The following is a 25089-nucleotide window of genomic DNA, read 5'->3' on the forward strand; positions in this document are numbered from 1 at the left end:
GGCACTCATTCCTGCCTCCAAGTTGCACAATGGCATGAACACATTCACCTGTGAGCAGATTACAGTCTCATCTCATCCAAAAACCAGCTCCTATGACAATACTGCACACCCTCAGTATTTTCTGATCATGCCACAGATGCATATAGTAGTTTGACAGAAACAGAAAATGCTTGGAAATCTCAGCAGGTCTGATAGCATCTGTGGAGTCAGAAAAAACATTTCGAGCCTCGATGACCCTTCGTTAGAACAAAGACACAGTTAATAAGAGCAAATTACACCGATGCTGGAATCTGAAACCAAAAGAGAAAATGCTAGAAAATCTTAGCAGGTCTGGCAGTATCTGCAAGGAGAGAAAACAACTGACGTTTTGAGTCTAGATGATCCTTTGTGAAAGCCAAAAGGCATAGAAAATGGGAGATATTTATACTATAGGGTGAGGGAATGAAAGATGAGTCATAGGCACAAATACAAAGGAAAGGCTAAGAACTGCTAAGTCCAAAGGAAGAATAGAAGGTGTGAGTGGCCAAATGGCAGAGAAGCTGAAATCAGAGGGTAAACTGTGACAGATGAAAAGGGGTCAGGGAGAGATATAAAATTGAGAAAAAAGGGGGAAAAGGGAAGCAAAGGGAGAAGAAAAAGGATAAAATAGAGGAAAGAAAAATAAAGAGAATAAAGAAATGAAAGTAGAGAACCATTAAAAATTAAATAAAATGAAAAGAAAGGGGTCAAGGTGGGGTAGAGCTAATCATCTGAAGTTGTTGTATTTTATGTTGAGACCGGAAGGCTGTAACATGCCTAGCAGCAAGATGAGATGCTGTTCCTCCAGTTTGCATTGAGCTTCATTGGAATAAGAAATCTCACAATACCAAGTTAAAGTCCAACAGGTTTATTTGGCAGCACAAGCCACAAGCTTCTGGAGCGCCGCTCCTTCATCAGGTGAGCAGCAGGCCAAGGGCAGACATGTGTGCATGGGAGCAGAATCATATGTTAAAATGGCAAGCTAAAGAAAATCAGAATTCTGATTGTGATCAGCAAAGCGATCATTTAATCCACATTTGGTCTTTGCGATATAGATGAAACCACATTGGGAGCAACGAATGCAATAGACCAAATTGAAAGAGCTGCAAGCTGCTTAAAGTGTTTTCCTCCACATCTTCACCTGTCACTGCTTACCCACTGGTTTCAGTTTTCTGCCATTTGGCCATTCACACCTTCTATTCTTTATATGGATTGCCTTCTTAGCCTTTCCCCTTGTTTTTGTGGCTATGAATCATCTTATTTTCAGAAGGCGTTTGACAAGGTACCTCACAAGAGGTTACTGCAGAAGGTCAGGGGACAGGGAGTTGGGGGTAGGGTGTTAGCGTGGATAGAGGATTGGTTGTCAAATAGGAGGCAGAGAGTGGGGGTCAATGGGTGCTATTCGGATTGGCGGATGGTGACTAGTGGAGTGCCTCAGGGGTCGGTGCTGGGGCCTCAGCTATTTACCATTTATATAGATGATCTGGAGGAGGGAACCGAGTGTATGGTGTCGAAATTTGCTGATGACACCAAGATTGGAGGAAAGGCAAATTGTGCGGAGGGTGTGGAGAGTCTACGGAAGGATCTAGATAGGCTGGGCGAATGGGCCAGGAAATGGCAAATGGAATTTAATGTTGGCAAGTGCGAGGTGGTCCACTTTGGTAGGAATAATGGTAGGAAGGATTATCACTTACGTGGCGAAAAACTGCAGCAGGCGACAGTGCAGAGGGACCTTGGGGTCCTTGTGCATGAGTCGCAAAAACCCAGTTTGCAGGTGCAGCAGGTGGTCAGGAAGGCTAATGGGATGCTGGCCTTCATAGCAAGGGGGATTGAATATAAAAGTAGGGAGTCTTGCTGCGGCCGTATAGGGCATTGGTGAGGCCGCAGCTAGAGTACTGTGTGCAGTTTTGGGCGCCGTACTTACGCAAGGATATTTTGGCCTTGGAGGGAGTGCAGAGGAGGTTTAGTAGGCTGATGCCGGAGTTGAGGGGGTTGAGCTATGAGGAGAGGCTGAATAAACTAGGCTTGTACTCGTTAGAGTTTAGAAGAATGAGGGGAGATCTCATTGAGATGTATAAGATGATGAATGGGATGGATAGGATAGAGGTGGAGAGACTCTTCCCACTCAGAAAGGATAATAGGACTAGGGGGCACAGCCTCAAGATAAAGGGGGGGCGGTTTAGAACGGAGTTGAGGAGGAACTTCTTCACTCAAAGGGTGGTGAATCTCCGGAATTCTCTGCCCGTTGAAGTGGTGGAGGCTGCCTCGCTAAATATTTTTAAGACGCGGGTTGATGGGTTTTTGATAAGAGAGGGGATTAAGGGTTATGGGGAGAGGGCGGGAATGTGGAACTGAGCCACGACAGATCAGCCATGATCTTATTGAATGGCGGGGCAGGCTCGAAGGGCTAGATGGCCTACTCCTGCTCCTATTTCTTATGTTCTTATGTTCATTCCCTCACCCTAAACATCTCCCACTTTCTATGCCTTTTAGCTTTGACAAAGGATTCAAAACAGCAGCTCTTTTCTCTCCTTACAGATGCTGCCAGACCTGCTGAGATTTTACATTTTCTCTTGATTTCAGAGACACTATTAGTTTTGATGGTTAAAGTATTATTTTCTTAATTGGAAAGTTGGTGTTAGGAAAGTGGGTATAACTCCATGGTGTTCACATTTAACTTAACAGCAAAGAATTCCCATTGATATGAGTTTATCAGATGTCCCAAGTTATCTTTGTACAGCAAATTGATTACTTTGTACAGTAGAGTGGCCATTATGTAGGCAGTCTTCAAAAAGTCATCCTTCACTGTGAGGTTGGGCAATAAATACTAGCAGATCACATAGTCTGGGGTTCCATTGCTCCACCCAAATTCATAGAATCCCTACAGTGGAGAAGGAGATCATTCCGGCTGGAGAAGGAAGCGGGGAGGCTTCCCCTCCTTGAGGCTATGGTGGGATGTGGGCAAGACTCACGTCCGTACCTTCTGTCAGGAGTACGCGAGGGGGTCGACGAGGAGGCGGAAATCCAGGCTCGAGGAGTTGGAGAAGGAGCTGTTCGACCTGGAGGCACGTCTCGGTCGGCCCGACGTGGACCCGGCCCTGCGCCTGGAGTACAGGGAGAAGAAGGACGCGCTGCAGGACCTGCAACTCGTCGGGTCTCGCAGCGCGTACGTGAGGTCGCGGATCCAGTTCTGAGTGGACCTGGACCACGGCTCCCCCTTCTTCTACTCACTGTAAAAATGGCGGGCTGACTGTCAGCAGCTCCTTATGCTGCTGGCCATCGACGGTTCCCCCGTCTCGGATCCGGAGGGCATCCGGGCCGTCGCCCGGGATTATTACACCTCCATCTTCTCTCCGTATTTGTCCAGCGAGGATGCCCGCAGAATTCTGAGGGAGGACCTGCCGCAGGTCAGCCCAGAGGGCATCAGTCAGCTGGAGGCCAATATCACCCTGGCTGAGCTGACCGGCGCCTTAAACGGCCTCAGACGGGGTAAGGCGGGAATCAACGGGCTGACCGTGGAGTTCTTCAGGGCGTTTGGGGACGTCCTGGGGAACGACTACGCAGGGGTCCTGGGGGAGAGCATTGCGACCGGGGAGATGCCCCTTTCGTGGCGCAGGGCCGTCATTGCCCTGCTGCCCAAGAAGGGGGATCTCCGGTTGCTGAAAAACTGGCATCCGGTCTCCCTCCTCAGCACGGATTGTAAAATCTTTGCCAGGGTGTTTCTTTGCACCTCAGATCCGTGCTGGACCACATGATCCACCCTGACCAGTCCTACACGGTCCCGGGCCGCTCCATCCATGATAACATCCATCTTGTCCGAGACCTGATCCATCATTCCCAGAGGGCTGGTCTGTCGAGCGCCTTCTTGTCTTTAGATCAGGAGAAGGCATTCGACAGGGTGGGGCACGAGTATTTACTCGGAACTCTGCGGGCATTCGGGTTCGGAACGCATTTTGTCGCCCTGATCCGATTACTGTACTCTGCCGCAGAGTGTCTGATTAAGGTTAACAGGTCGTTGCCGTACTCCTCTCCCTTCGCTTCAGGAGAGGAGTACGGCAGGGCTGCCCCTTGTCTAGCCAACTCTATTCCATATGCGTGGAGCCCTTCCTGTGTCTCTTGCGGAGGAGGTTGTCGGCTTTGACTCTGTGCGGCCCGGACGTAGGGGTTGTCCTGTCAGCCTACGCCAATGACGTGCTCCTCATGTTCACGGACCCAGCTGACCTGCGGAGGATGTGAGAATACCAGGCAGTGTACTCCGCCGCGTCCTCTGCCAGGATCAACTGGGCAAGTGTTCCGGACTCCTGGTTGGTCCTTGGGAGACAGGCCCCCTTCCGGAGGAGCTCAGGCCTTTCACCTGGAGCAGGACCCACCTCCTGCACCTGGGGGGTCCATCTCTGCCCAGCCGAGGAATCCTGGGAAGAGAACTAGCAGGAGCTGGAGGCCAAAGTCAGTGCCTCACTGCCCGCCTGGCTCGCTGGACAGGACTGCTCCGAGTGCTTCCTACAGGGCGCGAGTTCTGGTCATAAACCAGCTGGTCGCCTCCTTGTTGTGGTATCGGCTGGTCACTTTGACCCCTCCCCCTGGATTTGTCGCCAATATCCAGAGAACCCTCATGCGTTTCTTCTGGAATAACCAACTGCACTGGGTCTCTGCCGAGGTTCTGCACCTCCCGATTGAGGAGGGTGGCCAAGATCTGGTGTGCCTCCGCGTGCAGATAGCGACCTTCTGCCTCTAGACCCTGCAGAGATACCTTTACGTTGAGCCTCCTCCACGATGGTGCGCCCTGGTGACGTATTTCTTCTGCCAGTGGCGCGGCTTCAATTATGACGTGTGGCACCTGCATAGCAATCTGGGGCTTATCCCGTCATCATTGCGGGAGTTGCCTGTCTTTTACCAGGACCTCCTCACCGTCTGGAACGCTGTTGCCTCACGACACAGTTCTCCCCCGTCAGAAGTAGCAGCTCTTGTGCAAGAGCCGTTGCTCAGGAATCCGCACCTCTAGCCATATAACTTCAGGTGGCTGACGGAGAGGGAGGCTGTGGACGCTGGGGTGACCAGGATCGGGGACGTGCTGGATGGCGGAGGAGCGGGCTGGATGAATCCTCGCATGCTGGCTGAGCGCGTGGGGGTGGTCGTCCAGCGCGCGGCCAAAGCCATCCAAGACCTTAGGATGGTTGTGCTTGGCCCCGAAAGTACACGAGCTTGAGGCAGCTCAGACATGCGGTGGGATCCCGTCCGAGCATTCCCCTGTTTGGGCGGAATTTCACATTGGCCTGAAGCCGAGACCCCCCTCCCCGGGTCAGGTGCCCCACAGCATGAGCCGTCTGGCGGAAATGTCCTCCGTGCCTTTTTCCAGCATGCGGAGGCGTTTCCTGTACAGGCTGCTGCTGCACACCTTCCACTACCGCGTCCTCGCCCGTCACCCGGATACACCTTGGTGGGCCCTGTTGCCACCGGGCGGCGGAGATCCCCAGTGGAGGTCGCTCTATGGAGGGATCTCCCCCAATTACCTCGGGGACCTGGGGTGGAGGGTGCTGCACGCAGCAGTGCCGCACAACTGTAGGATTCACTGGTTTGCGGGCTCCTGAGACTGCTCTTTCTGTGGCCTTGTGGAATCTGTGGACCACGTCTATGTTTTGTGTTATAGATTGCACTCCCTTTTTGATTTTCTGAAGAATCTTTTATTGATGTTCTGTTTGCATTTCAGTCCCACGCTCCTGACCTACGGACACGCGGTGCGGAGAGGGGAGGGTCGGGATGCCGATCTCCTCGTGAACCTGCTCCTGGGCCTGGCGAGACGCACCATCAACAGGTCCAGGCAGTGGGCGATCGACGGGGCCATCCATCCCGACTGTCTGCCCCTCTACTGTGGCGGCGTTCGCGGCCAGGTGTCCCTGGAGAGGGAGCACGCGGTGTCCGTGGGCACAGTCGAGGCCTTCTGTGCCCGTTGGGCACCACAGGGGCTGAGGTGCCTTATAGACCCCAACAATCACATTTTGATTTGACGGGTCTTAAGATTCCTTTGTACTTTTTGTTTCTGTTCGGGCCGTTCCCCCTCCTTTTGGGGAGCCGCCCCCTTTTTCTTTGTCCAAATGTAATTTGAGTTTGTTTATTTGGTTGACCCGAAAGACTGACCTGATTCTGAAGAGTTTCCATCTGAAACAAGCTCCATGAAGCTTCAACAGAGGATTAATATTAATGTCACAAAGCCAATGTGTAGAGTGGACTGGGCCTCCAATCCCCTTGGAGGATTTATCTTTATTGAGGGATAGAGGGTTCATGGGGTGAATCTGGTCAAATTATCCAACTTGGATGGAATTAAATTTAATTGGGTAACCATCCCACTGTGGAGAGAAATGGGGGAAGAATGTCCCACTGTTACATTAAGTGTGGGCTGAATGAAGCAAAACTTCAGCCCCTTTCTTATTAAAACTGAGAAGAAGATCATTTGGTCCATTGAGTCTGCACCAACCACAATCCCAGCAATCTTTTTGGCCAACCAAATAACCTAAATCAAATTAACAAGGGGACAAATTAAAATGGGCAGCTTCCAAAAGGAGGGACTCATCTGGAACAAAAGACAAAGTGGAAAGGAAACTTAAAACATCAAATCAAAATGTGATTAAAGGGGTCAATAATACACCCCAGTACCTGTGATGCGTAGTGGGCATGGAAGGCATTAACTATGCCCTCAGACACCACATTCTCCCTCCTCAGGGACACCCAGCTATGAATATAGCCACAGTAGAGGGGCAGACAGTCGGATTGGATGACTCCCTTAGTTGCCTGCTGCCTGGATCTGTTTATGACAAGCTTTACCACAATCCCACCCAAGGCCTATTCTCACAACCTCACACATTCACCCTGCTAATTCACAAACACTAGCATCAATTTAGCATTGCCAATCAACCTAACCTGCACATCTTTGGACTGTGGGAGGAATGATGTGGATATGCCGGTGTAGGACTAGGGTAAACACAGTAAAAAGTCTGAAAACCTTTAAGCTAAACCTGGTGTTGTCAGACTTTTTACTGTGGGAGGAAACCAGAGCACCCGGAGGAAATCCACGTAGACACGGGGAGAATGTGCAAACTCCACACAGGTAGTGACCTGAGGCTGGAATTGAACCCAGGTCTCTGGCATTGTGAGGCAGCAGTGCTAACTACTGTGCCACCGTGCCACCCAACTTGTTGATTTCATGGGTCCACCAAGCATCCAACAGCAAATCTTGTCCTCCTGATGGAATGAATGGTGGCTTCCCCCAGCCTGCTCCCAGCCTTGTTTTTGGCACTTCTACACTTCCCATTGCCTCAGAACAGTAGCCAGCATAATCAAGGACCCCACGCAACCTAGACATAGTCTCTTCCACATTCTTCCATCAGGAAAAAGATACACAAGTCTGAGGTCAAGTACTAACCAAATCAAGAACAGTTTTTTCCTTGCTGCCATCAGACTTTTGAATGGACCTACATCACATTAAGTTGATCTTTCTCTATACCCTGGCTATGACCATAACACTACATTCTACACCCTCTCCTTTTCGTCTCACCTATGTATGAGATGAATGGTATGCTTTGTATAGCGCACAAGAAACAATACTTTTCACTGAACATAAGAACTTAAGAAATCGGAGCAGAAGTCGGCCATCTAGCCCTTTGAGCCTGCCCCACCATTCAATAAGATCATGGCTGATCCGAAGTGGATCAATTCCACTTTCCCGCTTTCTCCCCATAACTCTTAATTCTCCTGTCTATCAGAAACCTATCTACCCGTGACTTAAATATATTCAGCGAGGTAGCCTCCACCGCTTCAACGGGCAGAGAATTCCAGAGATTCACCACCCTTTGAGTGAAAAAGTTCCTCCTCAATTCTGATCTAAACTGCTCCCCCCTTATCTTGAGGCTGTGCCCTCTAGTCCTGCTATCCTTTCTAAGCGGGAAGAATCTCTCTACCTCTACCCTATCTATCCCCTTCATTATCTTATACATCTCTATAAGATCCCCCCTCAGCCCTCTAAACTCCGAGTACAGAACCAGTCTATTTAGCATCTCCTCATAGGCTAACCCCCTCATCTCCGGTATCAGCCTAGTGAACCTTCTCTGCACTCCCTCCAAGGCCAATATACCCTTCTGCAAGTGCGGCGACCAAAACTGCACACAGTACTTCAGCTGCGGCCTCACCAGTACCCTGTACAGTTGCAGCATACTGATACATGGGACAGTAATAAATCAAATCTTTGCTCGTGTTGAAGGCAGCCGCAATCAAGGGGAGACAAAGGTCAGAAAAAAATTAAAATGGTAAACTTCCATGATCTAAAAGTCAGAATTCTTCCAAATGCTGGAAATTTTTCATCCCTGTTAATCATGCCTCAGTAATCCCTCCAATTTCTGATTCCCTGAAATGTATGCATGTTTGCCACAAGCTCTCCCGTTTTATTAGATATTGTACTGCTGTGCAGGCATTTTAGCTGATTTTTAAAATGATCTCTGTACTATAACTCAATGTATTCCCTTGCTTAACTTTTGATCTAACTTTTTTCTTTTTCTATATTTATGCTACTTGTGTTTATTATAGAAGATTCCTCCTACTAATTTAATGCCTTTGCTACCTCCCTGTTCATCCCTTCAGGTCCAAGCTCAATTTAGGTAGTGCCCATTCCTTTGAATACAACTTCCTGTCACGTTTCCCACCAAAAAAATCCCTTCTGGCTGATGCCAGCCAGCCATAAATTCCCCCAAACAACCTGCTCCTATGTCAATTTGCACATGGTGTGAGCAATAATCCAGAGAGCCTGTTTTTTGATTTCGAGTTGAATTCCCATTACTCTTTCAGCAGCATCTCCTTGTTTCACGGCAACTGGAATGATTCCCTCCCTTTCCAAGTTTCTGTCCATCCGCAATGAGATATTCCTTATTTGGTGGCTGACTGAAGGGCTTCTTTTGTGTTGTAAAACTCTAATGGATAGGCGAGATACGGCCTTTGGGGTTCTTGGCTGTGGAGGTTGCAATCGAATAATATTGACATGTAATTGACCTCTTTTAAGGTCAAACCAAATAAACAAACTCAAGTTAAATCAGGACAAAGTAAATGCAAAAGGAGGGGAAACAGCCCAAACAAAATCAAAGTACAAGGGAAACTTGAAAACATCAAATTAAGATATGATTATTTGGGTCGATAATGCACCCTAGCCCCTGCGGTGCCCAATGGGCGCGGAAGGCATCAACTGCGCTCGCACACACCACTTGCTCCCTCTCCAGGGACATGTGGCCGTGAACGTAGCCGGGGTAGAGGGGCAGACAGTCAGGATGGACAGCAACATGCAATTGGGTACTGGGCAGGAGAACGTTGAAGCTCTGGCCGGATGATTGCTCCTTCCTGTTCTTGTTCCCATTTTCCCAACAACTCTTTCTGCGGGTCTTTGAGTTTTCCTGCACATTCTTCCACCCTGATTGCAGCCTTGGACCGAGTGTATCATAATACCGGCCCCGCGGTGTCTGCTGGGATTTGTTGTTCCTGTCTGTGGAAAGCTGGGGAGGAGGCGTGCGGCTGTGTGGGACTACTGCTCAATAAGAAGTCTCACCACGCCAGGTTAAAATCCCAACAGGTTTATGGTTAGCATGAGCCACTAGCTTTCGGAGCGCTGCTCCTTCATCAGGTAACATATTTCTTATGTTCTTAAGTGGGAGTTATGTTCACAAACAGGACATATAAAGACATAAACTCAATTTACCAAAATAATGGTTGAAATGCGAGTCTTTACAGGTAATCAAGTCTTAAAGATACAGACAATGTGAGTGGAAACAGCGGTAAGCACAGGTTAAAGAGATGTGTATTGTCTCCAGCTAAGACAGTTAGTAGGATTTTGTAAACTCAGGCCAATGATGGGGATTACATGTCGCGTGACATGAACCCAATATTCCGGTCAAGGGTGTCCTCGTGTGCAGAACTTGGCTATAACTCACAATACAGGATTAGGCCTGCCCACTCTCCTGACGAAGGGGCAGAGCTCTGAAAGCTAGTGGCTTTTGTTACCCAATAAACCTGTTGGGACTTTAACCTGCTGTTGTGAGACTTTAACCTGGTATTGTGAGACTTTAACCTGGTATTGAGATACTTTAACCTGGTATTGTGAGACTTTAACCTGGTATTGTGAGACTTTGACCTGGTATTGTGGGACTTTAACCTGCTGTTGTGAGACTTTAACCTGCTGTTGTGAGACTTTAATCTGGCATTGTGAGGCTTTAATGTGGCATTGTGAGGCTTTAACCTGGCATTGTGAGGCTTTAATGTGGCATTGTGAGGCTTTAACCTGGCATTGTGAGGCTTTAACCTGGTATTGTGAGGCTTTAACCTGGTATTGTGAGATTTTAATCTGGTATTGTGAGGCTTTAACCTGGTATTATGAGATTTTAACCTGGTATTGTGAGGCTTTAACTTGGCATTGTGAGGCTTTAACCTGGTATTGTGAGACTTTAACCTGGTATTGTGAGACTTTAACGTGGTATTGTGAGGCTTTAACCTGGCATTGTGAGACTTTAACCTGGCATTGTGAGGCTTGGTGCTGTGTTTACCCCAGTCCTGCGCCGCCATCGAGACTACAGCTCCCAGAGGGCCCTGCCTCACGGTGACGTCACACAAGCGCCTTGTTAGGTATGCGGGCGGCAGGAGGCGGCAGGCGCAGACGGTAACATGGCGGCGGCTGCGTTGCAGCAGTTGCTCGATCGTGCTGAACTTGCCAAGCTCCCCAAAATTACTGTCTCCAAACTTGAGAAGCTTATCACCGACAAAGAGGCGGATCTAACTACCCTTAAAGCCAAATATGAGCGTTTTAAAATTGACAGTGGTGAGTGATGGATGGATGGATGGATGGATGCAGGCAGGCTCGGCAAGAAGCCAGCGGGAGTTAGGCCGCTCCTTGGCATGAGGACTATTTGTTTCACTTCACCTGTATTGGGACTTTTGGACTTTGTTATTTATAAGGGTCAACCTCAGGAATTTGAAGTAGTGTTACTTTGTTTTAAGGCTTGCATTTTAGTTTCCATTATGAATTCGTTTAGGTTTTGTCACGACTGTATTATCTTAGCTAAAATGTGCATCCACTCATGTTTTTATCAATCTCCCTAGCTCCGTAACCTACAATTTCAAAATTGTTCCTTTTTCCTTGGCGAATTTTTTAAAAAATGATTTATTATTGTCACTTATTGGAATGCAGTGGAAAACAATCTTTGTCGTATGCTATCCAAACAAAAGATACTTTTCAAAACACAGAGAAGGAAACGATAGGCCGCAGAATGTAGTATTGCAAATACAGATAAGGTAGAGAGAAAAATCAGCTTAATATATGATAAACGTTTGATTAGAAGAGTTTAATTTTAAGAGCATAGAATGGGAGTAAAAGATGGAATGTTGGGAACAACTTGTGAGATGTCAACTTGCTCCAGTGCCACTTTTTCTGTGCAATTTGCACAGCACTTGCTTCCTGAATCCATCTTTTGTTCAATTATTTTACTGTTGTCATGCTATGCTCTACCTTTGATATCATGTACATACACCACGTGTATGATTCTCTCCCTGAACTTTGCTACTTCATTCAAAAACACAAAATGCTGCAAGATCAGAGCAGGTGTGACAGCATCTGTGGGTAGAGAATAGAGCTTTTTTTTAATACAGCCAATGTTTTGAGTATAGATGTCCCTTTATCAGAGCTGAGAGCATAGAGAATGTCGAGATTTATACTAATGAAGGTGCAAGTTGGATTGGGACAAAAGGAATGTAAATGAGGATGCAGAAGGCTGAGAAAGTGCTAAAAGTGTCCATTAAGTGATCAGAATGTGAGAATGGCAGAACTAAGTGGTGGGGTGGGAGGGCAAAAATGAGCTGAAGTGGAAAAGTGGGGGCGAGTAGGATGAAATAAAAACAAATGAGGTGGAGGAGGGAGTTCATGCTCTGAAGTTGTTGAACTCAATATTCAGTCCAGAAAGCTGTAAAGTACCCAGTTTGTTTCCTCAAGTTTATTTCGGGATTGGTTCGACTATTGCAAAAGGCCGAGGGCAGACGTGTGGACAGGAGAGCAGGGAAGTGTGAAGAAGTGGCAAGCAACAGGAAGATTAGTGTCCTCCTTGTGAACGGACCGAAGGTGTTCAGCAAGGTGATCACCCAGTCTGCGTTTGATATCTCCAATGTAGAGTTAACCTCATTGGGAGCAGCAAATGCAATACACCAGGTTAAAGGAGATGCATATGAAACACTGCTTTCCCTGAAAGGGGTCTTTAGGACCTAGTGAACAGGGATGAGATAAAGGGCAGATGTTACACCTTACAATTGTACAATATGGTGCTGTGGGCTGGGGTTGTGGTGTCGGGTGTGATAAAGAAATGGACCAGGGTGTCCTGGAAAGAATGGTCCCTGTGAAACGCTGATGGAGCTGAGGGGAAGATTTATTGAGTAGTGGCGTCATGCCGGAGTTGGAAGAAATGGAGGATGATCGTTGGAATGCTGAGACTGGCGGGGTGAAAACTGAGGACAAGGGGCATCCTATCCTGGTTCTGGGAGGGAGGGTGAGAGCAGATGGACCCAGGAGGTGGGTTAGATGTGGTTGAGAGCCCTGTGTGGACACAGTGGGTGGAACACCACGTTTGAGCAAGGATTGTTCAATGATCTAGTGAACCCCAACGTAAACTGAAGGAACATCATCTTCTGACTGGGCACTTTACAGCCTTCTGGACTGAATATTGAGTCCAACAACTTCAGAGGACGAACTCTGTCTCCTCCACTCCATTTCCATTTATTTTGTTTCATCCCATTCACCTCAAATTTTCCACCTTGCATTCCAGCTCTCCTTCCAGCCTCCTGCCCCCTTTCAGGCAACTGCCACATATGTCAGACAGGAGGGGCAGATTTATAGGGGGTGGAACTGTTGGATGAACTTTCACACTATTTTCTCTTTTGATCTAATGTTCTTGCACTTCCTGAGAATGTAAATTGAAACGCAGAATCTTGGTGTGGAAGTTGACAACAATGTTGGTTAAGGTGGTTATCTGGCTCCTGATGTTCGGGTTGCCAAGCAAAGTTTTTAATGGCTTTGGGCAGTTTTTAGCCAGCTAATATCTTTATTATGACTCGAGTTGGAGGTGGCACATCATCCCATCTCTACAATATAAGAAATTTGTTGTTCATGCAGTTTAATCTACAAAATAGATTAACATGTTATCCTTTCCAGTTTCCTTGGTTCATTTATTTCACATTTGTGTACAAGCATTAGTCACATTTCAATGGAATAGAGTGAATGGACAGGACTGTATGAAGTAGTATAAATAGCTTGATTATTATTAACAAAAAGAATGATTCAAACAAATTGAGATTCATTTTGTATTTCTTGGTTTGACACCATAGAATATAAATGCAAATTTGGATACTTTCAAACAATGGTTAATGGTGTAGTCATTAGACTTATTAAGAATTCTTTTAATAACACAATATCATTTTAGAAATCTATGCGACATGAAATATATGTCCAGATCAAATGCAAAAATGTTAATTTGATTCACCTGTGCATTTGTTTTAAAATCAAAATTTTAATGTAATCTAATATTTATTCCCAACCTTTACAAGTATAAACTTGGATCAACTGTCTGACTCAGGTGAGCCTGTTAAAAATTCAAGCACCCTTATCAGATATGAGCAAACAATTGAGGTTGATGCATCTTGGCTGAAGTGAGGTAATGCTGTCTGGCTATGATCAAAATATTTCATCCATTTTTCATAAATATTTGTCTGCCAGAGTGATTATATTATGGCTAAAGTGGTACATTTTTGAACAGTGGGAAGTGCTGTGTGTCAGGCCAGCGTTCGTTGGACTAACAACATCAAAATAAATGAGCAGCTGAATGATCTTGTTGGTGTTTGTGGTGGACAACTCTTCATAAATTGGCTGTTACAGCTACTGTAGTTGCTTGCAAAGTTATTATTTGCAGATGCAGCACGTAATGACTTGGTGTTATATTGTGCTGTCCGTAATCCTGGATCATACGTTATCAAATACTTGACCCAAAAGAAGAGCCAATGAGTGTAATACTTGATGGGTGTTAGTGCAGTTGTTGGATACTGGATTCATAATGCAGAGAATGAATATTCAGTTACTGTCATTTAGGTTTTATGAATTTAAATCTAGATTTAAAACCATAAATCTACATAAAAATCTGATTTAGAAAAGTAGGCACGAAGCTGGTGGATCATTGTAAACTTTCAACTGGCTAATGTTCATGTTAGGCAAAACAGTATGCCATACTTATTCAATCTCACGAACGTGATTCCAAGTATACCATTATACTTGATTGTTAGCTGACCTCTGAAGTGCTTGAGGTAGTCGGATATAGTGAAACAGTATTCAGCAGCTTACAAAAAAGGAGAGAAATTAGAATCCAGCAGCAAGTACTTTCCATATTTTGTTTTAAAACTTGAGCATAACTGAGCATTCAGTTTTAAAAGATGAAAGTAATTGCTGCTGGAATTTAATTTGTTTTGCTTGCTGTCTTTATTTTGTATGTTTGAATTTCTTTTCACTATTCTGCCTCAGAATTAGACTTGATCAAAGTTATTTTAGTAGATGTCTTAATAGTTTTCAGCTGTGAACTTTTATTTGTCTTCGATCATTTTTAGGACACAATTTGTTGTGTTTCATTGCTTGGATTTCCTTAAAGTTTTTTGCTTGGAATTTTCCATCGAAAAATATGGTACATGGGTGATAAATGTCACATGCAATGAAAAAATACAACATTCTTGCACCTCACCAAATCACTTGTTCGAACCAAAATATATGTTGACTATAGACTTCAACAGTTGCAGAAAAAGTACAGTTATGTTTTTTATTTCAGAGCAACAGTACTTTGAAGTGGAAAAACGACTTTCCCAGGGACAAGAAAAATTAGTGTCAGAGATGCGAGAATGTCAAAGACTGCGTGAGGAACTTTCTGCACTGAGTAAGTATTAATGCATATATTAAGTTTGTAAATTGACAACTCAAATCTTCAGGGGATTAGTTTTGCCAGCAGTGTGGTGAACAAGTACCGTATCATGTTTGTGGTAAGGTTTTGAAGTCAGTGTTATCAAGTTAATTGCCACTTAACTGAGCAAGAGATGTAGAATTTTTTGCCATTATTTAAAGACCCCTCATGATACTTTTATTCCCTATTATAGATGAACAATTGAAGGAAGTTAAGGCAAAAAATGAGGAACTAAGATCTGCTAAGGAAAAACTGACCAGTGTTGAGGTATGCAATATGTACAAGAACTATCCTCCCCTTCTTCTGGAATTTACCTTTTTAACTTTTCTTAATGCTTTGGATAGTGCCTTGTTTGAATGAGAAACATAGTGAAGATGGTTTCAAAATAGTTTCCTCATTAAAATTTTTGAAAACAAGCTTTGAATTAAGGCAGTAACGTATTTACAGGCAATTTGTTATTCGTGTTTCAAAAAGCTAATCTGAGCTCCATTTTTCTTGTTTTTTTTTGTTCTTGTACAATTCCAGGTGGGGCTGGCTAGTTTTGACCTGAGTTGGGTTTGCCTTTAACAAAAAAAAGTTTCTGTAACACGAGCAGAAAGAATTTCTGAATTTATTTCCTCAAACGGATAGCAGGACATATTTTACACTCTCCAAAAAATTGCAGTTAAGAATGTTTGTGCATCTACTTGTAATAAAGGGCAGCATGAACAGTAATATTGGACCTATACTTTTCAAGACTTTGACTCTTGTTTTTGAGAGTCTACTGATGATCATGAAATCATTGTCATTTGTCAGAAAACCCATCTGGTTCACTAATTTCCTTCAGGGAAGGAAATCTGCCATCCTTACCTGGTCTGGCCTACATGTGACTCCAGAGTCACAGTAGTGTGGTTGACTCAACTGCCCTCTGAAATGGCCTAGCAAACCAGTTGTATCAATCGCTACAAAGTCAATAAAAATGAATGAAACTGGGCGGAACACTTGGCATTGACCTGGCACCAGAAAAGTCAACAGCAAAACCATCAGACCTGTCAACCATGCAAAGTCCTTGTTAATAACATCTGAAGGCTAGTGCCAAAATTGAGAGTGCTGTGTCTCGGATTAGTCCACCCTGATTTAGTCTTTCTCGTGAATTATAGCTTACAGATGATGTCCCTCAACACCGCGATTACCATCCCTGGATATGTCCGTCCCACTGGCAGGGCAGACCTTGCAGAGGTGGCGGCACTGTGATATACAGTTGGGAGTTCTCACCATTGACTGTGGTCTCCATGAAGTCTCATGGCTTCAGGTTGAACATGCGCAAGAAAACCTCTTACTGGTTACCACGTACCATCCTCCTTCGGCGGCCGAATCATTATTCCTTCATGTTGAACAACACTTGGAGGAAGGACTGATGGTGGCATGGGTGCAAAATGTACTCTGGGTGGGCGATTTCAGTGTTCAGTACCAAGAGTTGCTTGGCAGCTGCACCATTGAACTGGTTAGCTCCTAAAGATTATAACTACAAGACTGGGTGATGATTGAACCAGCAAGAGGGAAAAACATACTTGACCTCATCCCTGGCAATCTGCCAGTTGCAGGTGCAGCTGTCCACGACAATGTCGGTAAGAGTGACCACTACAGTCCTTGTGGAGATGAAAGCTCTGTCTTCACGTGGAGAATAACAACCATTGTGTTGTGTGGCGCTATCACTGTGCTAAATGGGGCAGACTTTGAATAGATCGAGCAACTAAAGACTGGTCATACATGAGGCACTGTGGGCCATTAACAGCAGCAGAACTACTCCAACACAATCTGCATCCTCATGACCTGACATGTCCCTGACCCAACCATTACCATCAAGCCAGGTGATCAACCCTGGTTCAATGGAGAGGATATACCAGGAGCAGCACCAGGCGTACCTAAATATGCACTGTCACTCTGATGAAGCTAACAAACAGGACTACTTGCATGCCAAACAGCAAGTGATAGGATGTGTGATGACTTAGCTCAGTCTAAAGATCAGACTCAAGCTCTGCAGCCTTGCCACATGCAGTCGTGAATGGTGGTGGACAATTAAACAACTCAGTGGAGGAGCTTCACAAATATCCCTTTCCTTGGAAATGGAAGAGCACAGCACATTGGTGCAAAAGACAAGACTGAAGTATTCACACATCTTCAGCCAGAGGTACTAAGTGGAATGTCCCATCTCTGCCACCTCCAGTGATCTCCAGCATCTCAGATGCCAATCTTCAGCTAATTGATTCATAGAGCATAGAACATTACAGCGCAGTACAGGCCCTTCGGCCCTCGATGGTTCCACTGGTTGGTGCAACAATCTATTGACCCTCTAACCTAAACTATTCCAGTGTTATCCATATGCCTATCCACTGACCATTTGAACGCCCTTAAAGTTGGCGAGTCCACAACTGCTGCAGGCAGGACATTCCACGCCCTTACTACCCTCTGAGTAAAGAACCTACCTCTGACATCCGTCCTATAATTACCACCCCTTAATTTAGAGCTATGTCCCCTCGTGTTAGCCGTCTCCATCCGAGGAAAAAGGCTCTTAGTGTCCACCCTATCTAACCCTCTGATCATCAGTATACCTCAATTAGATCACCTCTTAACCTTCTCTCTAACGAAAATAACCTCAAGTCCCTCAGCCTTTCCTCATAAGACCTTCCCACCATACCAGGCAACATCCTGGTAAACCTCCTCTGCACCCTTTCCAGTGCTTCCACATCTTTCTTATAATGCGGCGACCAGAACTGTATGTGATACTTCAAGTGCGGCCGCACCAGAGTTTTATACAGTTGCAACACGACCTCACGGCTCTGAAATTCAGCCCCTCTACCAATAAAAGCTAACACACCGTACGCCTTCTTAACGACCTTATCAACGTGGGTGCCAACCTTCAGGGATCTATGCACATGTACACCGAGACACCTCTGCTTGTTGACACTACCAAGAGTCCTTCCATTAGCCCTATATTCTGTATTCCTGTTACTCTTACCAAAGTGAATCACCTCACACTTCTCCGCATTAAACTCCATTTGCCACCTCTCAGCCCAGCTCTGCAGTTTATCTATGTCCCTCTGCAAACTGTAACATCCATCCTCACTGTCTACAACTCCTCCGACTTCGGTGTCGTCAGCAAATTTACTGACCCATCCTTCTACACCCTCATCTAGGTCATTTATAGAAATGACAAACAGCAGTGGCCCCAAAACAGATCCCTGAGGTACACCACTTGTAACTGAACTCCAGGTTGAATATTTCCCATCAACCACCACCCTCTGTCTTCTATCAGCTAGCCAATTCCTGATCCAAACTGCTAAATCCCCCTCGATCCCATGCATCTACATTTTCTGCAATAGCCTACCATGGGGAACCTTATCAAATGCTTTGCTAAAATCCATATACACCATGTCAACTGCCTTACCCATATCCACCTCTTTGGTCACCTTTTCAAAAAACTCAATAAGGTTTGTGAGGCACGACCTACCCTTCACAAAACTGTGTTGACTATCCCTAATCAATTTATTTCTCACTAGATGATTATAAATCCTATCCCTTATAATTCTTTCCAAAACTTTGCTCACAACAGAAGTAAGCCTATAATTCCCAGGATGGTCTCTACTCCCCTTGAACAAGGGGACGACGTTTGCTATCCTCCAGTCTTCCGGCACTATATCTGTAGCCAATGATGTCATGAAGATCAAAGCCAAAGGCTCTGCAATCTCCTCCCTAGTCTCCCAGAGAATCCTAGGGTAAATCCCATCCGGCCCAGGGGACTTATCTATTTTCATACTCTCAAGAATTGCTAACACCTCCTCCTTGTGTACCTCAATCCCATCAAGTCTAAAAGCCTGTATTTCAGTATTCTCCTCGACTACATTGACTTTTTCCTGCGTTGAATACTGACGAAAAATGTTCATTTAGTGCCTCTCCTATCGCTTCAGGCTTCACGCACAACTTCCCACGACTGTCTCTGACTGGCCCTAATCTTGCCCTAACCAATCTTATATTCTTGACATACCTGTAGAAAGCTTTAGGGTTCTCCTTGATCCTGTCTGCCAAATTCTTCTCATGTCCTCTTCTAGCTCTTCTTAACTCTCTCTTTGGCTGCTTCCTGGCTAATTTGTAACTCTCCAGTGCCCTAACTGAGCCTTCACGTCTCATCTTTATGTAAGCCTCCTTCCTCTTCACCAGAGATTCAACTTCCTTAGTACACCACGGTTCCCTCGCTCAACCAACTCCTGCCTTCCTGACAGGGACCTATTTATCAAGGACTCGCAGTAGCTGCTCCTTGAATAAGCTCCATGTTTCAGTTGTTCTCAGCTCCTGCAGTTTCCTACTCCAACCTATCTATCCTAAATCTCGCCTAATAGCCTCATTATTACCTTCTGCCCTTCGGTATATACCTATCCCTTTCCATCACTAAGGTAAACGTAACTGAATTGTGGTCACTATCACCAAAGTGCTTACCTACTTCCAAGTCTAACACCTGGTCTGGTTCATTACCCAGTACCAAATCCAACGTAGCCTCACCTCTTGTTGGCCTATCTACATACTGTGTCAGGAAATCTTCCTGCACCCATTGGACAAAAACTGACCCCTCTAACGTCCTTGAACCATGGCTTTTCCAATTGATACTTGTACAGTTAAAGTCCCCCATAACAACTACCCTGTTACTTTCGCTCCTATCCAGGATCATCTTTGCAATCCTTTCGTCTACATCTCTGGAACTTCTTGGAGGCCTATTTGGAAAAAAAACTCCCAGCAGGGTGACCTCTCCTTTCCTGTTTCTGATCTCAGCCCATACTACCTCAATAGACAGGTCCACATCAAACATCCTTTCTGCCACCGTAATAGAGTCCTTGACTAACAATGCCACGCCTCCCCCTCTTCTACTACCTTCTGTGCTCTGACTGAAACAGCTGAACCCCAGAACCTGCAACAACCATTCCTGTCCCTACTCTATCCATGTCTCTGAAATGGCCACAACATCGAAGTCCTGGGCACCAATCCAGGCTGCAGGTTCATCCACCTTATTGCCTATGTTCCTCACATTAAAGTATACACGCTTCAAACCACTCTCCTGCCTGCCAGTACACTGCTGCAACCTAGAAACCTTATCCATGACCTCCCTATTCTCATCCTCCTGTACGTTGGAGCTACAATTCAGGTTCCCATCACCGCCGCTGCCACCACCCCCCCCAAATTGCATTGGTAAGTTTTCCCCCCAAGATATTAATACCCCTTACTCCACATGGTATCAAGAAATGGTTGGAGGCGCCGGATACAGCGAAGGCAATGGGCCATGATAACCTTCCAGCAATAATAGTACTAAACACTTGTAATTCAGGACTTGCTGCTCCACTAGCCCAGCACTTCCGGTACAGTTAGTACACTGATGTCTACCTGACAATGTGGAAAATTGCCTAGGTAGTTCCTGTACACAGAAAGCAGGACCAATCCAACCTAGCCATTTAACACCCCATCAGTCTATTCTTGGTAATCAGTAAAGTGATGGAAGGGGTCTTCAATGTGCTATCAAGCAGCACCTGTTCACTGATGCCCAGTTTGGGTTTCACCAGGGTCATTCAGCTCCTGATCTCATTACATCCTCTGGATGACAGAGGTGAGCTGAGAGTGAAAACCATAGACATCAAGGCTCCAATGGACCAAGTGTGTCATCAACGAACCTCAGCAAAATTGGAATCAATGAGTATGGGGACAAACTCTCTGCTAATTGCAGTCATAACCTGGCATATAGGAAGGTGTGTCTGTGTGTATGTTTCTGTTAGTGGTGGGGGGAGGCAGTTTGGCGGTTGGTTGGTTGGTGGTGGTCGGTCATCTCAGTTCCTGAGCACCTCTTCAAGTATCCCTCTAGATATTGTCCGAGGCCCCAACATCATCAGCTGCTTCGATAACCTCAATGCCGTCATAAGGTCAGAAGTGGGGATGTTGATCAGGTGTTCAGCAGTCCATGTTCAGATGCAACAAAATCTGGACAGTATCTAGGCTTGGGCTGACAAGTGGTAAGTAACATTTGTGCCACACAAATGCCAGGCAATGAATATTACCAATAAGAGACACTCCAACCACTGCTTCATGACATTCAATGTCCTTACCATCACTGAATTCCTCACTGTCAACATCCTTGGGGTTACCATTGACTCGAAACTTAACTGGACTCGCCACAAACACAGTGGCTACTAGAGCAGGTCAGAGGCTAGGAATAATGTGGCAAATAACAAATACTACCTGATTCCCCCGAAGCCTGGCCACCATCTACAAAGCACAAGTCATGAGTGGTATGGCATACTCCTCACTTGCCTAAATAGGTGCAGCTTCAGCAACACTCCAGCTTGACACCTTACAGAAAAGCAATCTTCATGCTTAACATCACATCGGCTGATGCTCAGTTAGCAATATCTGCAAGATGCACTGCAGAAATTCAGCAAAGATCCTTTCGACAACACCTTCCAAACCCATGATCACTTCCGTCTAGAAGGACAAGGACAGCAGATACATGGTGACATTGCCTGCAAGCTTCTCTCCGAGCTGCTCACCATCCTGACTTGGAAATATATTGGAATTCCCTCTCTAACAGCACAGTGAGTCAACGCACAGCATGTGGATTGCAGCGTTTCAAGAAGGCAGCTCACCACTTCAAGATCAACTAGTGATGAGCAATAAATGCTGACCATCCAGCGATGCCCATGTGCTATGAATGAATTTAACAATTAGTAAATCCATGGTACCCTCTGAGTATGTGGTCTGTGATACTGAAAAATAAACTAAGATGATTAAACTGTAAACTTGCATTAACCGGTCTCAGTTTGAATTGACACATTGCAATCAGTCCTGTTGTTCTGACTAAATAGCAGAACAAGCCTATGGTCCTGCTACCAATAATCACTGCCTTAAGTCTTTGGGGATTGAATATAATAACTGGAGTGATTTCAGTTTTGGTGGACTCATAGATTTGTTCTGTCGGTTTGGATGTAAAGAATGCACTATCAATACTTGAGAACAATGTTTTGTAGTCTTGAAAGAAGAATATATTGGGAGAACAAGAGGGATTTGTCTTTAGCTAGGTCTAATCTTGGAGAAACCATGTGCTGATCAAATGACTGAAGTGAATGTATTTTATCATAGAATGTTTACAGCATGGAAGGGCCATTTGGCCCATGTCAGTGCAACAGCAACTTGGTTGATTCCACTGCCTTGCTTTTTCCTGTAGTCTTGCAGATTTCTTCTGCAGAAAGCCATGATGAATTCTGTCTCCACATGGTGCATTCCAAAATCTGGAGCTACATGTAAAAATGGCTGAAGGGCTAGTTGGGAAAGAACGTTGTATTGTATAGGACATTTGTACCGGTATTTGAGCATGACAGAGCTGCCCTAACCTTACCCCAACCCTCTACCTGAACTACAATGGGACCTGTGCTCTCGTGGAAAAGGTAATGGAGTGACAAAGCTTTTAAATTGGTCGAAAGATATGCGATCTACAAGAAACATAAGCAGCAAAAATGTAAACAAAACATGAAAATAATTGAAGAACGAAGTATATTTGTGGCTAGGGACAAATAGTTGAGTCCAAGATAAAACGTGAGGAAATCATCAAAATTGTTAAACTGTCTGTAATAAAACAGAGCTGGAGGCAATCATGTATTGAGAGGAACTGGATATAGTGAATATTACTGAAGCATGGCTGCAGAAAATCAAGACTGAGAATTAAATGTTGCAATGTACACATTCTTTGATGGGACGGGCATGATTGGCAAGTTCAGTATTTGTTGCTAACTCTAATTGTGCTTGAACATGGTGGGAAGCTATCTCCTTGAGCTGCTGCTAGTCTTAAATGGTGTAGATACACCCACAGTGCTGTTAGGGAGCTGCAGAATTTTGACCTAGCAACAGTAAAAGAATGGTAATATATTCCAAGTCAAGTGTGTGGCTTGGTGGGGAACTTGCAGGTAGTGGGTGTTCCCGTACATTTGCTGCCCATATCTATCTGGATGGTTGAAGTCAGGAATTTGGATAATGCTGCTGATGGCAGAGCCTTGGTAAGTTGCTGCAGTGCATCTTATAGATAAGGTTTAGGTTTATTAATTAATGGCACAAATAGGCTGAGGTTAACACTGCAATGAAGCTTCTGTGAAAACCCCCGAGTTTCTACACTCTAGCGCCTGTTCGGGTACACTGGCCATAATAAATTCTCCCTCAATGTGCCCAACCAGCACATCTTTCAGACTGTGGGAGGAAACCAGAGCACCCAGAGGAAACCCACACAAACATGAGGAGAACGTGCAGACGTCACAATGACAGTGATGCAGTCCGGGAATCGAACCTGGGTCCTTGATGGTGTGAGGCTGTAGTGCTAACCACTGTACCACTAACATGGTATACATCTTGCCATTGGTTAAGCAGGCAAATTTTTTTTTGAATGGGAGCATTGTCGTATCTGCACTCGTAGAGTTAAGCAGGAAATATTACACCACACTTGTAGTTGGTGGACAGATGCAAAGGACTCGGGACAGCGTTAGCTGCCACAGAATTCCAAACTTCTGACCTGTTCTTATGGGCACAGTATTTGTAAAACTGATCCGGTTCAAATTTTGGTCAATTGTAACAACAAGAATGTTAAATTTAGAAAAGATGGAGGAGGGAAATGCAATGCTGACTACTTTCATCTTAAATTTAAAAACAGAACCAACTTTCACGCACAAAAGATGAATTGGATAATGAAAAGCGAGAATTGGTGAGAACACTTGAACGTCGGTCACAGGAAGTTGAAAACCTAAATGGTAAGTTTGGTTTACCTTTGTGACAAAGAATAAATATTTTTGCGAGGATCTGATATATATTTGTGGCTTTAATGTTATCAATGTTAAATTTTTTTATGAAAAGCGTAACTGCATTTACAAGTTTCAGTTTAATTATTAATCTCTCTAATTTTTCCGACTTGACACTTGTGTACTTAGAGGAAGCTAGAATCCCTCACTTTCAGGAGGAAAATGTGTTGATTTATCTATAATAGCTCCTTCAGTACACATCATCCTAAGACTACTTTTTCCCCAGTGTGCATTAGCGAGTTGGAACGTATGAAATAAAATTGGATTACTGACTAAAATAGTATAAAATTTGAGTAATTTTCATAATCAAGAAACAAACCAGACTTGTCTGGTTGCAAGAAACATAAATTGCAATTTTCGAAATAGATTTAATGTTTCCTTTTAGTTTGATATCAAGGTGAAGGATGTTAACATTGGGACATTGATTATCTAGTACAATGACTTTTTAAAATTAATACCTAAATGCATGTTGATATGTCAGCAGCGAACATTCATGTCAGCTAACCCATATCCAAATTACTAGAGCATAGCAATTTTTGACTTTGGAAACCTAAGCCTACTTGCTAATCCAATTGTTAAAGAATTGCCACCAATTTTTTTTTGGTTTTTATTCCAATTCAATCAAATCAAGTCCAATTCAGAGACTCAACAAATTGAGACAATCCAAGCTGACAAGACAGGGCTTTCACCTCCTGTCTTGAGCTTGATCTACATGATCCAAGCTGATTGGAATAGGCATCGCTCCTCTTCCAAGGCTTGATCTGATTTGCATCTTAGCCAAAAGGCCAAGAAGCAATACATAGTTAAATTAAGATTTAACATAATATTGCACTAATGCGGCTGTGGATCTGAATGCTCATGTCTATCTTTGGTCCTCCTGTTCTCCCTAGTTAGTGTGGGGATGATGTTGAGTCATGTCTTGTCATTCCAATCAAAATGAAGGGAGATGGAACCTAGTTGGAAATTTGCATGTTTTTGCTAAAGTAAAAGGATTTTCTGGAGGATTTTCTTGTGATCTGTGAACTTAAATATTTGTTTCTTCAGAGGATTTGAAACGACTAAATGATAAGCTTGTAGAAGCAAATTCAACCAAGATAGATCTCCAGTTAAAACTTGATGAGCTTCAGGTATCAGAAGTCTCCATTAAGGTGAGTACATTTCCTTAGTTGCTCAGTATGAGCTTGATTCAACTTCAAATTAAGATTTAATGAGCCAGT

At 44.8% G+C, this 25089-nt stretch overlaps 1 protein-coding gene across 3 annotated transcripts in view; it reads left to right on the forward strand.

Moving 5' to 3' along the window:
* Positions 1-10688: 10688 nt before the first annotated feature.
* Positions 10689-25089, forward strand: part of tprb (translocated promoter region b, nuclear basket protein) — a 129653-nt gene continuing 115252 nt past the window's right edge. For all 3 annotated transcript variants that reach the window (XM_080195721.1, XM_080195722.1, XM_080195724.1), the window contains exons 1-5: positions 10689-10861; positions 14892-14996; positions 15214-15287; positions 23728-23824; positions 24917-25020. In XM_080195721.1, coding sequence (XP_080051847.1) covers positions 10708-10861; positions 14892-14996; positions 15214-15287; positions 23728-23824; positions 24917-25020 — 534 coding nt within the window. In that variant the 5' untranslated portion in view covers positions 10689-10707. The remainder of the gene's footprint in view (positions 10862-14891; positions 14997-15213; positions 15288-23727; positions 23825-24916; positions 25021-25089) is intronic.

This window comes from Carcharhinus amblyrhynchos, chromosome 9 (assembly GCF_965287045.1).
Source record: "Carcharhinus amblyrhynchos chromosome 9, sCarAmb.v2.hapA, whole genome shotgun sequence".
In the NCBI taxonomy this organism is placed as follows: domain Eukaryota; kingdom Metazoa; phylum Chordata; class Chondrichthyes; order Carcharhiniformes; family Carcharhinidae; genus Carcharhinus; species Carcharhinus amblyrhynchos.